General features: G+C 39.2%; 1 protein-coding gene across 3 annotated transcripts in view; it reads left to right on the top strand.

The window, feature by feature from the left end:
* The window catches only part of ATP2B1 (ATPase, Ca++ transporting, plasma membrane 1), a 40,074-nt gene extending 32,479 nt beyond the window's left edge, over positions 1 to 7,595 (top strand). Inside the window, exons 19-21 of one of the 3 annotated variants that reach the window (XM_009321326.1) lie at positions 1,279 to 1,461; positions 1,782 to 1,895; positions 6,134 to 7,595. In XM_009321326.1, the coding sequence (XP_009319601.1) occupies positions 1,279 to 1,461; positions 1,782 to 1,895; positions 6,134 to 6,445 (609 nt within the window). In that variant the 3' untranslated portion in view covers positions 6,446 to 7,595. The remainder of the gene's footprint in view (positions 1 to 1,278; positions 1,462 to 1,781; positions 1,896 to 6,133) is intronic. The other 2 variants (XM_009321327.1, XM_009321329.1) reach the window with 2 other exon arrangements.
* The last annotated feature ends 3,875 nt before the right edge of the window (positions 7,596 to 11,470 follow it).

Consider the following 11,470-nt stretch of genomic DNA (forward strand, 5'->3'; position numbering starts at 1 on the left):
ATGCACAATGGTGCTTGTAAGCAGCAAGCTTATTTACATGAAACTTTAGAGCTACGGAGTTTTCCATTATTTAATGACATAGCTGTCTAAACTTTTCATACTACATGAAGAGTTTTCCATTACAGTTTCCTTCCTTCCATTTTGTAAAGGACACTTCAGGTTTCAGTATAAAATTGATAGTTTAAATACATACATAGACGCATATTCTAAAAGGTGGGTAAGGTTCTCTGGAAAATTAATTATTTCAAAAAATCAAATAGAGTCACTCTGAGGTTTAAAAGTAGTCTAGAAAAGAATCAAGATGGCTTGAAATACCTTTGACCCAAAGTGTCTTGCAAGGGTAAAGCTTCCCTGCTGCAGTTCATGCTGCTCTAGCATCTCATTAAAGTCAAAGAGCTTTTGACTTTCTGAGAACAGTAGAAACGGAAGTGTGATCTGGGAGCATTCATAGTAGCAATTTCAGTATAAAGGGCTGTTTATCTTGCTTTTGGAGCAGTCTTTTTCCTCTGCAGCTGCTGAAATGGTCTTCTAGGTTTGTGATGATCAAGGGAAGCAATCTTGGAACTGATCTGGATCTGCTAGATGAGACGTATCAAAAGATGACTCCCCTTAACCACATAGTTCACCAGAATAGCCCTGAAGGTGGGGATGAAAAGGAAAGCTGGAACAGCCATATGTAGCTTTTGTTTAGTTTAAAATAGATGAACTAGTGTACACCAAGTAGCAAAGTAACAGTTTGGGATAAGGGTTTTGGAAACATCACTCACCTTGCAAATGGATTGATACCTTCCAGCTCACAAAAGAATGCATGTCCATTCTGTGTTTCTGAATTACCTGTGGCTACTTTTAATTAAATGATATAGCTCTCACTTGAGGTAACACATCATGCTCATCAAACTGATGGAGCTCTGAAAGCTCTAGATACAGAATTAATCTACAGAATTAATGGCTCTTGTAGCTTCAGTACTGCTCCTTCCTGGCATAGTCAAGTAACGTTGAAGTGGAATTCTTTGTTCCGAGCAAGGATGTTTTGCTTTCTAGGTTTGTAGTCCAAGTTTAATTTCACATCTCAGTTGAGGTGGTAAGGATATTCACAGCTTTGCAACTATTCAGCTGGAGTGATTGCTCTACATTGATGCACTCATCCCACTTACATAATTTGTTTTTTCAACTTTGCTAATTGTATGCAGGACATTATGTTAAGCCTTAAGTCTGGTATTACGTTTATTATGTAGGAAAAAAAAAAATCCTGATTCATATTTTTTCATTCACCATTAGTTGATTTCAACAATTCCAACCAGCCGTCTGAAATTCCTTAAAGAAGCTGGTCATGGAACACAAAAGGAAGAGATTCCTGAAGAAGAACTAGCAGAAGATGTAGAGGAGATTGATCATGCTGAGAGAGAATTACGTCGCGGTCAGATCTTGTGGTTTAGGGGCCTAAACAGGATACAAACTCAGGTATGGTCTTGAAAAAGGTAGGATGCAGTGGGTGTTATGAGGGAAATCTCTCCTCTCCATCTCCAGTCCTTTGACTAAGGTGGCAGTTCTAACTGGTGTGACTGAGACTGTCAAAAGGGGGTATGGATGGATGTGTAATCCCTCAGGGTCCTCTGTTTTCTTCAGCTCTAAATGCAACTCTTGCCTGTGTATCTGCTCTATAAAAAAAAAAAAAGTGCCTTTTTTTCTTTACTTTTTGTGTGTTATAGATGGGATGGTCCTTTCTCTTGTTCTCTCTTTCTCTTGCTGAGCAAGCTGTCACAATCTCTGATTCCTTGCAGATGGATGTAGTGAATGCTTTCCAGAGTGGAAGTACCATTCAGGGGGCTCTAAGGCGGCAACCCTCCATCGCCAGCCAGCACCATGATGTAACAAATATTTCTACCCCTACACATGTAGTGTTTTCCTCTACTACTGCTTCTACTACTGTGGGGTGTGAGTGTGTGTTCCTAAAGTGCATGAAATTAACATTTCCTAATTCACGTACCTAACGTTTCTCATTTTCTCCTTAGTACTTAAAATCATCGGTCAGGCTTTTATAGAGCTCTTCCACAAAGTGGAGTCCTCAAGACTTTTTTTTCTTAGAGGGCTGAGAACAGGTGGAACAGTTTCAACAAAAGACTTTAATGTGAAAGCTGTGAGCCTGCACATCCTGTGCCTTCATCCATTCGTGTACAGAGGGATGTTTAAGATAAAACGGGAAAACTGTTGTAAATTTTCGAGTATATGCCTCTTAGGGTGACTTACATTGAATAAGTGAATTAACTATATAATCATGGACCCAGGTCAACAAAAACAGGTGTCTTGCACTGCAGCACAAATGATACTTAAGGTAAAAAAGCTGATGGGGAAAGCAAATGGTATATTAAAAATATGAATGTAGTTAGAACATGGAGCACTAAATGCATTTTCTTTGTAGCCTGTAAGGAACTTCGAATCTCTGCTTTTGTTGGACCTTTTTTACTGAATAACACAACTTTCTCAACATCAGGATTCAGGTGGCGAAACAAGGCTTCTAAAACGCGTACAAGTCGGAAGAAACATTTAATTAGCTAATATAAAAAGGAAAAGAAGGTTTAAGCATTGAATGGTGAAACTTTCATTCAAATCTGAAGGGTTTTTTTTCTCTCTAGGTTCTTCTGGCAGCAGTTCATAAGCCATCAATGAAAGTAAAGTTTGTCTCGCCTAAATTCTGCCCTCTTTATATTGTGCTCTAAGTGGCATTTCAGTTTCAGTCTTCCTCTCTGTAGAGTCTAAAGATTTAATTACTCGTGTATGTAGGCTTAAACTCTGGACCCTGAAGGTGCATAACAGTTCTAGTTGAATACTGATAACTAATATCGTTGAAAGAGTTTTCCATCTTAATTATATATTACATGTTTAACTTCCTTCTCTAACTTCCTAGAGACTAATTAAATATTTGTTTTCCTAAAATAACTCTGAGAGGGCTTCTTTTTCCCCCGTGCTTCTTAAACTTTCAGATTACCAGATGGATGAAGACCCTTAATTTCAGGAGCTGTCTTAAATGAAATGTTCTCTTCTGATTTTTTTTGGGGGGAGGCTTGGCCAGAATTCCTGTGTGAGCTTGCACAAGTATTTACCTTCGTACTTGCTCTGTTCTCCATTGGTGAGACAGGTATTTCCCTACCTTGCAGTAGTATCGAGAAGCTCAGCTCACAAATTCACATGCCTCAAGAACACAAAATGAAAAGTAGATTTAACAGTAAGCATGCACAGGATTGCATTCTCCTAGTTAAAATGCTAATTAGTAACCTGTATCCCTAACTACACTCAAGAACATTAATTAGACATTCGGAATTCTCTAGAGAGCAACTTCATGCCATGCTGCCATTTGAGCAGAATCTAATGGGCACTACAGCATCTCATTGCATCAAATGACCAATGCAGATACAGAGCTACAATAGCAGAGAAATTTTTGATCCTCACTAAGTAGTACAGCCCTCTGCTACACCCCCCCAGGAGAACAATTCCTGATAACTAATATGTATTAATGGGAAGCAGATGTGTTATTTCATTGTGTCTCTCTTTCGGAGCTGTTTGTTGGAAAATAGTTCAGCTGTTCCTATGAAGTGAGGTTGTAACTCTTAAGCAGCCATCTGGCTAGGAGGATTTGGAGTGCTTACTGCATTCCTTGCTATTCTGGTATTAATATGAGGAAGACCTGATGACAGTATAAATTACACATAACAAATTGTCTTGTTTGCTCCTCACTTATGCAATTTATTTATAGTTAACCTCTCTCATCTAATTATCTGGAGTAGTTGAAAATAAAGCCTTCAAAACACTAGATTTCCCCTTTTTAAGTATAACTTAAAATGCTGATAGTCTGATTTCTGCCTTCATGGCTGGACTCTTTGAGGGTCCTGGGTTCATAGGAGTGTCTAGACCACTTGTTCAGTATGCATTCTGCGTGGGAATAGAGCCTTTATTGTGCGTATGCTTATATTCCGATGATAATTACAGCTGTCCTGTTACGCCAAAAATTGTTTTCCATTACTGCTTATGTTCTAACTTACCATCTGTAAGCAATGAAAAACCAGTCCCACGAGGCAGTCGTATTTCATTTTGCCACATAAATCAGTGGCACAGTGGGATGCAGCATGCCAAATAAAGGCATTGCAAACTTTCAGTCTGGCATTGTCACCGCTGATTTTTCTTGGTAAGTGCCAAGACAGTTTATGCAGCTTGCTGGACTTGTTTAAAGCTCGTGTAGCGCGCCAACTCCTTAACAGCGTGCTCAATTTTTTCATGTGATGAACAGTAAAGTACTGGCTGCTGTTGTAATCTTTTACTTCTCAAGCACATTCACACTATTCCCTGTACTCCCTTTATTGGTAGTTATGTCCTCCCCTTTGCCTGTGTGCCTGCTGCCCCTCCCCCACACACCCCCCACCCCCAATAGTTTCCATGGCTAATGGGGCTCAGCCGTGTACCTGTAGTTTAAAAATGGGGACATGATAGATTTTGAGTACAATTCTTTGTGCAAGTGCTCTGAGGGGGTAGGGGTGGGGTAACAATGCTATTTCTAGAGGTCAAAGAACAGAGTTAGGACCTAAGACTTTATCATGTGCAGTGATTCTGTGGTATAACACATTTGATAATGAATTGCTTTTGGGGAGCCCTTCTCTGTGTTTACAGGGCGGTTGTTTGGTGTATCTTAGCTGTTTTGAAGTCTGTGCTTTTGATCTGCTTGACCTTCCAGCTTCATTCCTTCACCTGGAAGTCACTTTATTTTTAATATCAAGGAACTCTACGGAAGCACTAGTCATGACCTATTTCTCAGCTTGAAACAAGTCATCTGAATGTGCTAAAAAAAAAAAATAATCTTTAAATTGGACTTACTGTTTGTAACAGTAAGTTCTTGTTTCCTACAGAGTTGCTCCGCTGCTTACTATACAACAGAGGAGCTGTGGGACTGAAACTGTGCTTTGCTGGAGACTTACTCAGAGTAGAGATGTTGAGAATTGAATAGGGAGCTAACAGAAGGGGGAAACTGTATCTTGATGAAAGTGGTGGACAAAGGGGTCACTGACTTCTGCCTAATCTTATTTGTTTTATCAGTTCAAGAACGAATCCTGAATTCCTGTAGTTGATCAGGAAAACGTGTGGGGCATGGGAGGAGAAGGGGGGTGTGGGCAAGTGGTTTCATCATTCGAATTACAATTTGGAAGGCTTAAATCCAAGTCAACCTGGACATACACAATTTGCAAAATGAAGCTGTACTTTATTCTATCTAATTTCACTCTGAAATGTTTATTTTTGAATTCTGTAAACTTAGCTTTCTGATTTGAAAAATGTTAGTTAAACAATGAAAGGACTTGAAATAGTACTCAGCCTGGGAATTTTGTCCATGAATTCAATGTAAATTGAAGACTCAAGCAAAGGCTGATCACCTGCTTTTCTCATACTTTGTGCTACTTGAATAATCTCTTCAAAGTTACAACCTGTCATGGCTACTTACTTGTACAATACAGTATTCAATTTCCTAGTCCTGGTCTTAAGTTTCCAAAACTCTATTCAGTAAGGAACTTTCTCTAGTGTGGTAACTGGGTATATACTCGAATATTTACAGCTGTTACAGTGGTATCCTTTTTTGCATGACTCTTCGTAAACGTCCGGTCATCGCGACATTGGCTTACACTTGCTTGGCTTTTTCATAGTCAGTTGACATCCTAATTCCTAGCATGATAATTAGTAACCCTTTTATCCTCTAACTTATTTTCAGCCTCTCCCCTTCTTCCCCCACCTCCCCCAAGTATTCAATAAAACACTCGTTGAGATTTATTTAATTTGTGAATAAGTAAATAACTGTTGGCCTCACTTCTGAAAAATGCTTAGCCCATGTTAAATAATTGAACAATTCTAGTGCCATGTCTGAATTTTTAGGCCCTTCAGCTTTTTGCAGTACTTTTACAATTTTTATTCCTACTGTGTAGACTGGCAGTGCTCTACTGAAATGCTCTTCATTTTTTACAGTTTATTGCAAGTTCCACTGCATCACATACAAATTCAATTCACTCATGTCTAGCTGTTTGTGGATTCAAACTCATAAGAACCATGCCATTACCAGTAAATCTGCAGCATTTTAACAGCCTTTTTTCTTTGTTTACAGATCCGAGTGGTGAATGCATTTCGTAGCTCCTTGTACGAGGGGCTAGAGAAACCTGAGACACGAAGTTCAATTCACAATTTTATGACGCATCCTGAGTTTAGAATAGAAGACTCCGAGCCTCATATTCCCCTTATTGATGATACTGATGCTGAAGATGATGCTCCAACAAAACGCAACTCTAATCCCCCACCCTCTCCCAATAAAAATAACAATGCGGTTGACAGTGGAATTCACCTTACAACAGACATGAACAAGTCTGCTACCTCTTCATCCCCAGGGAGCCCGCTACATAGTTTGGAAACATCACTCTGATTGTAAGCTGAATGTTAACACACTAGCTGCATTGTAAAGAAATTGAAACTGGGTCTCTTCACACATTATGATGGACAAGATGATATTCTTGTCTTGGACTTCAACAGAAGACACACTTGTACGAATGTAGATTTATTTTTTTAAAAAAAAAGCTTTCTGCCAGACTGGAGGGTGCTTTTCGGGGGGTGGGAGTAATAATGAACTCTGACAGATAAACAGTAACTCAGCATAAGTGACCTGTGGATCATCTGTTGTACTTAAGAATGGTCCCGAACAGTGTGTTAGCAGAGCTTTAGTTTATCATGATCCTTTTCTGAGGGGAAGGCTGGGAAGGGCAAGGAGGCCCTGGATTGTTGAATTGATACTTTAATTTCTGCTGTTGGCTGTTAATAATTTGGATTATTTATGTTTATAAATGATACAGATCTGTTTACAAGGTTTGTAGATACTTTTTTTGTTCCTGTTCATAGATGGGAAGCTTCCTTATAAATGATGCAGAGAAAAAAAAAACCAACCAAACAAAAAAAAACCACAAAAAAAACTAGTCCTTCAAATACTGCTGTATTTTCAGGAAAAGGGTGTTTCTATTGAAACTGTACTAAATTTTGCCTGCAATTTACCTTGTTAAATATTGTAGATAAATTGCTAATACTAATAGCCAAATAGATAACACTAATGCTTTGTAAAAACATGAGCAGTGGTGTTCTAATGAAGTTATGGCCTCTGTCCTAATTAGTTTCTTAAATACATTTACTACTTAATGGTTTTGAAACAACTGTTTAATTTTTAAAAATTTTGAGAAACTTACTGAATAACTTTTGTTCAGAACTTAGTAGGATTGTTTAATGCAGGACATCAATATGTGATGGAACTTGCTTGAAATATTTCTGTTATCTCGGGCAAAATGGATTAAATCAAAATACATCAGAATCTTAGTCCTTTGTTTTTGTCTAAACATGTTTAGTGCTGTCTTGGTGAACTGTGAGTGGAACTGTGATTTTTTTTCTAATCTATAGAATCCTTCATGCAGCATGAGGGCTGTTGGCATTTTGAAAGGATGTTAGTGGGTAGCATACATGTTCTCCTTTTTGTTTTTGAAACTTGTTTGTAAACATGAATAAATCTGCCCTTTTGTTAAAATAAAATTGCAGCAATGGTTTCTTACAGATTTTTTTTCCTCAGCTCCTTCACTGGAAACACTGAAAAGTACTCTTTTGTATTACTGGTTAACTTTAAACTGCAATTTCAAGATGGTAACAGCCCCACTAAAAATAGTACTTTGGGTAAATGGAATCATGGTGGCTGCCTCCAGAATGAATGTAAGCTAAGGTACTCAAAAGTCTTCACTGAGCCAAAAGGATACTCCTTGGGAATGAATAGGTCTGCCTGAAATTCCGAGACTTACTGTGAGTACTGCGTAATAAATGTATCCCTGACCACTTAGGTGAGGGGAAACTGAGAACTGACATATAGCACGGGTGAAAATACATTTTTCAGTTGATTAATGTCTTATGCACCAAAACTGACCTGCTAGCGACTGAATGAAGAAGTTATGGTCTGCCTCAACTATATTGTTTAAACAGCAAAGGATGATGGAACAGTACTTGATCTGGTACTTCCTTGTGTTTTCTAGGTCCAATACTGCTTAGAAGAGCAACTGAAGAGATGAGTTGTAAACTTTTTTCCCCTTTCTTTTTCCAGCTCTGTGTTCTTTAAAATAGCAAGTGAAATCTTTTTGCCAAATAATCCAGAATTTTGGAGATTTTAAGGGGTCCCTTCAAACGAGTGCAGGAATTAGGTTGGTAATGAGGGAGGAGATGATAATACTAGAGCAAGCTGTAGAAATGAGCAGGTTAGGAAGCTCGAGCGTATCTTTCCCTTGTGGTGGGATACACGCATGCTTGGGTTTGTCCTTTAGTGGCTAATGTTCAACCTGTGTCACTGTATCCCACTGTCAACCACTCCTGAATTCAGTCTTTTCTATTGTACTTAAGTAAATGCATTGAAGGCAAGGGGCCTGCACTTGTTCTCCCACATGTTTCTAGCACTTCCCTTACGTCATCGTTCTTACCAAGAGTGCTTGGTAGGGGGATCAGTTTTTTTGTAAGCTGTTTTCTCCCTACTACAAAAGTCAGATAAACATTGGCTTAAAATGAGTAGAGTTTCTTTACCCATGAAGTACACTGCCGTGTGAGAAAGTATCTTCATTTAACTTCATTAATGCATCATAATTTGACTTCATTTGAAAACAGACTTTAATTTTTCCTTCTCTTCTAGCTGTGATCATGACTGTGTTATCTTTTTTGGAATAAAGTCTACACTTAAGCCTTTTGAGGGGGGGTGGGATGGTGAATGTAGGCTTTGTACATCGGTGGTCCCTCGATTCTGTTAACATCAGTGTGCTGTTCTTACAGGAAATGTCCTTACAGAAATAAGGAAAAGTTGTTTAAGAGGGGGGTATGCTTGCTTTGTGATCTCAAGAAATCATAACATGTTGCCTGGATTATGAAATGGTTATCACTAAGCTCATGAGGCCTTCATTGCCTTTCTGGTTGTAAGGTTTACTTGTCTTTCTTCTTGTAACTGAAATAAATAAAAGTGCTGTTCATCTCAGTCTGTATGGGGACTGAAATTCTTGAATGTCAGTACAGTACTGATTTAAACCTGAAATGCATGCCAATTCTACAAAATAGCTCTTGCTATGACTTTAAGCTCATTCCCTTTCAAGAGGTCATGGTATACATGGTATTATGATCAAGCAATAGTAACTTATAACATAAATGCAGTTCTAGACTGACTACTGTTTGAAGTGGCTTAAAATTCAGTATTCTGGGTAGGATGTCTACTATACTTGTGTATAAGACAGATGTTTAGGACACCTAATCCTGGCTTTGAGGGAGGGGTGAAAATTGTTATATAAGAGAATTCATTTTTTCTGTATTGGTCTTAACAGGAAGAGGAAAATACTGCATCACGGAGTAGTCTGGAGAGAACAATGGAAACAAATGCCTTAATGCTAAACCAGTGGGTAAATGCAGGGGTCTGTAGCAAGTGTAAGCAGCTAAAAAATATGAACTAACACTCTCGGAGACTTTCTTAGAATAACAGGAAGTTTTCCAATGTGTTTCGAAGTAAGCAAGCAAAGGTAATGTTCATGGGGGGATAACTTGTGTATGGCTGACTGTATTGGGAAGTTATTCCAAAGGCCTGATAAGTTCAGTTTCTACTGCCAGTAGTGCCAGCCTCTGCCGAGCCCTAGAAGAATCCAGATCACTTGCATAAATTGAAGTAGAACATTTGAATGTCCGTACTGCTTTTCTGATGCAAATACCTGGTTCTAAAGAGCTCCTGCTTTTTTCCACCTCCACCCTCTCCCCAGGCAGTGCATATCTTCTGATCTTACAGATTTCAAGCCCTCACTGAAATAACTTAACTTTGTTGGATGAGCCTGGCCAGCATGAGGGTCCAGCTCTGACTTCTCTCCAGACTGAACTGGCTTGCTTATTCAGGGCCATGTCATGAGAAATTCTGGGCCAGAATCAAGAGCCTTAGAGCTGTTCCTGCTTATCTTCTCCTCTGGACTGTATACAGAACTACCTAACCACCTTCAAGAGACTACAGCATCCATCAAGGAGATATGGCTTACACGGTGTCTAAATCAAAAGCCTCCTACAGGTACTACTTGTCCTTTTTGTTCAAAGTGAGGTCTAGGACAAGGATTTGCTTAGAAAACTGGGATGGGCTTAAACACCTGAAAGAAGACAGCATGAAAAAGGTAGCTCGCTAGACAGTGGCAGCACCATACTAGTTGCAAAGCATAAAGCTAGAGTTGGTGCTTAGACTGCAAATCTGACAAAGTGGGGAGTATTCCTCAGTAGGGGAAACAAATCAGGCGTGGCTCTTATGCTTTCATGGTAACTCAGCAGCATTAATAGGAGATGACATATTAAAGGAGAAGAGATTGACACAGTTTATGTCCAAAACATGAACAGCTGCAAGGAAGCAAGTGGGTTTCTCCTGCCCTGTATGGAGCAGGCAGAGGACTTTGTTCTGTGTCCACATACAACTTTATGACCACTTCAGATCTTGTTAGTGTTCTGGGTGTATTCCTTCAAAAGATAGATAAGGATGCCTAGCATTGCAGAAGATGGGCAGCAGCTTGCTTCAGCCATATCTGATCTTCAGCATTTAGTGAATTCCTCTAACTCTTTACTACTGTTATGTGCACCTGGCATCTCCTCCTTTTCTAAAAATCTATAAAACTGTTAGGCAGAAAAGGGTTCCCTGGCTTGCCCCTAGTGGAAGATGGTGGGAATTCAAGCTTGGAAAAATGACTAGCAAGGGGATTTCTGGGAATTAACAGCTTTTGGTTGATGGAAGTGTACATTCTAGAATACTGGAACATCACCTGGCATCTCAAATTCTGGTGCAGTGGCAAGTGTCAATCCAGCTATGAAGCAGCAGTTGCTCACTGAAATGCAAGTATGCATTCCATATCCCTTTGATTCATTGCAAAGCTGGCAGTATCTAACAATATTCTGAACATCTTCATCTGCTTTCCTAGGCTACCTCTCTTACAGGGCATGAAGCTGAAGTATGCTGGAAGACTGTAAGTATGATCATACAGAAAACTTTCTATGGCTTCCTCCTTAGCAAAGGCACAATCTTGGCGTTGCTCTATGACAGTTGCTAAGGCACAACGTGAACACTAGCTTTTCCTCTTTAAAAGCTTTCAGAGTGTCCTGTAGAGAATCAAAACATACAGTTCAAATGCTTCTAAACTTTGTGTGAATAGCCTCCCAAAACTTCTGATTTAAGGTATTAGAATGAAAATCCCAAAACCACTCTACAAATAAACCCTAGAAGATACATCTGTTATCTTTGACAATTTCAGTTTTGCAAATATAGGATTTAACTTGACATTTTCCCTCTTCCACAAGTTGGTTGCTCTGATGGCTGTAGGTACAATGCATCTTCAGTTATGACCTAAGCTAGTCTCAAGATCTCCTGAAGGTAAGCCACTAT

Source organism: Pygoscelis adeliae, unplaced genomic scaffold, assembly GCF_000699105.1.
Source record: "Pygoscelis adeliae isolate BGI_AS28 unplaced genomic scaffold, ASM69910v1 Scaffold232, whole genome shotgun sequence".
Classification (NCBI taxonomy): Eukaryota; Metazoa; Chordata; class Aves; order Sphenisciformes; family Spheniscidae; genus Pygoscelis; species Pygoscelis adeliae.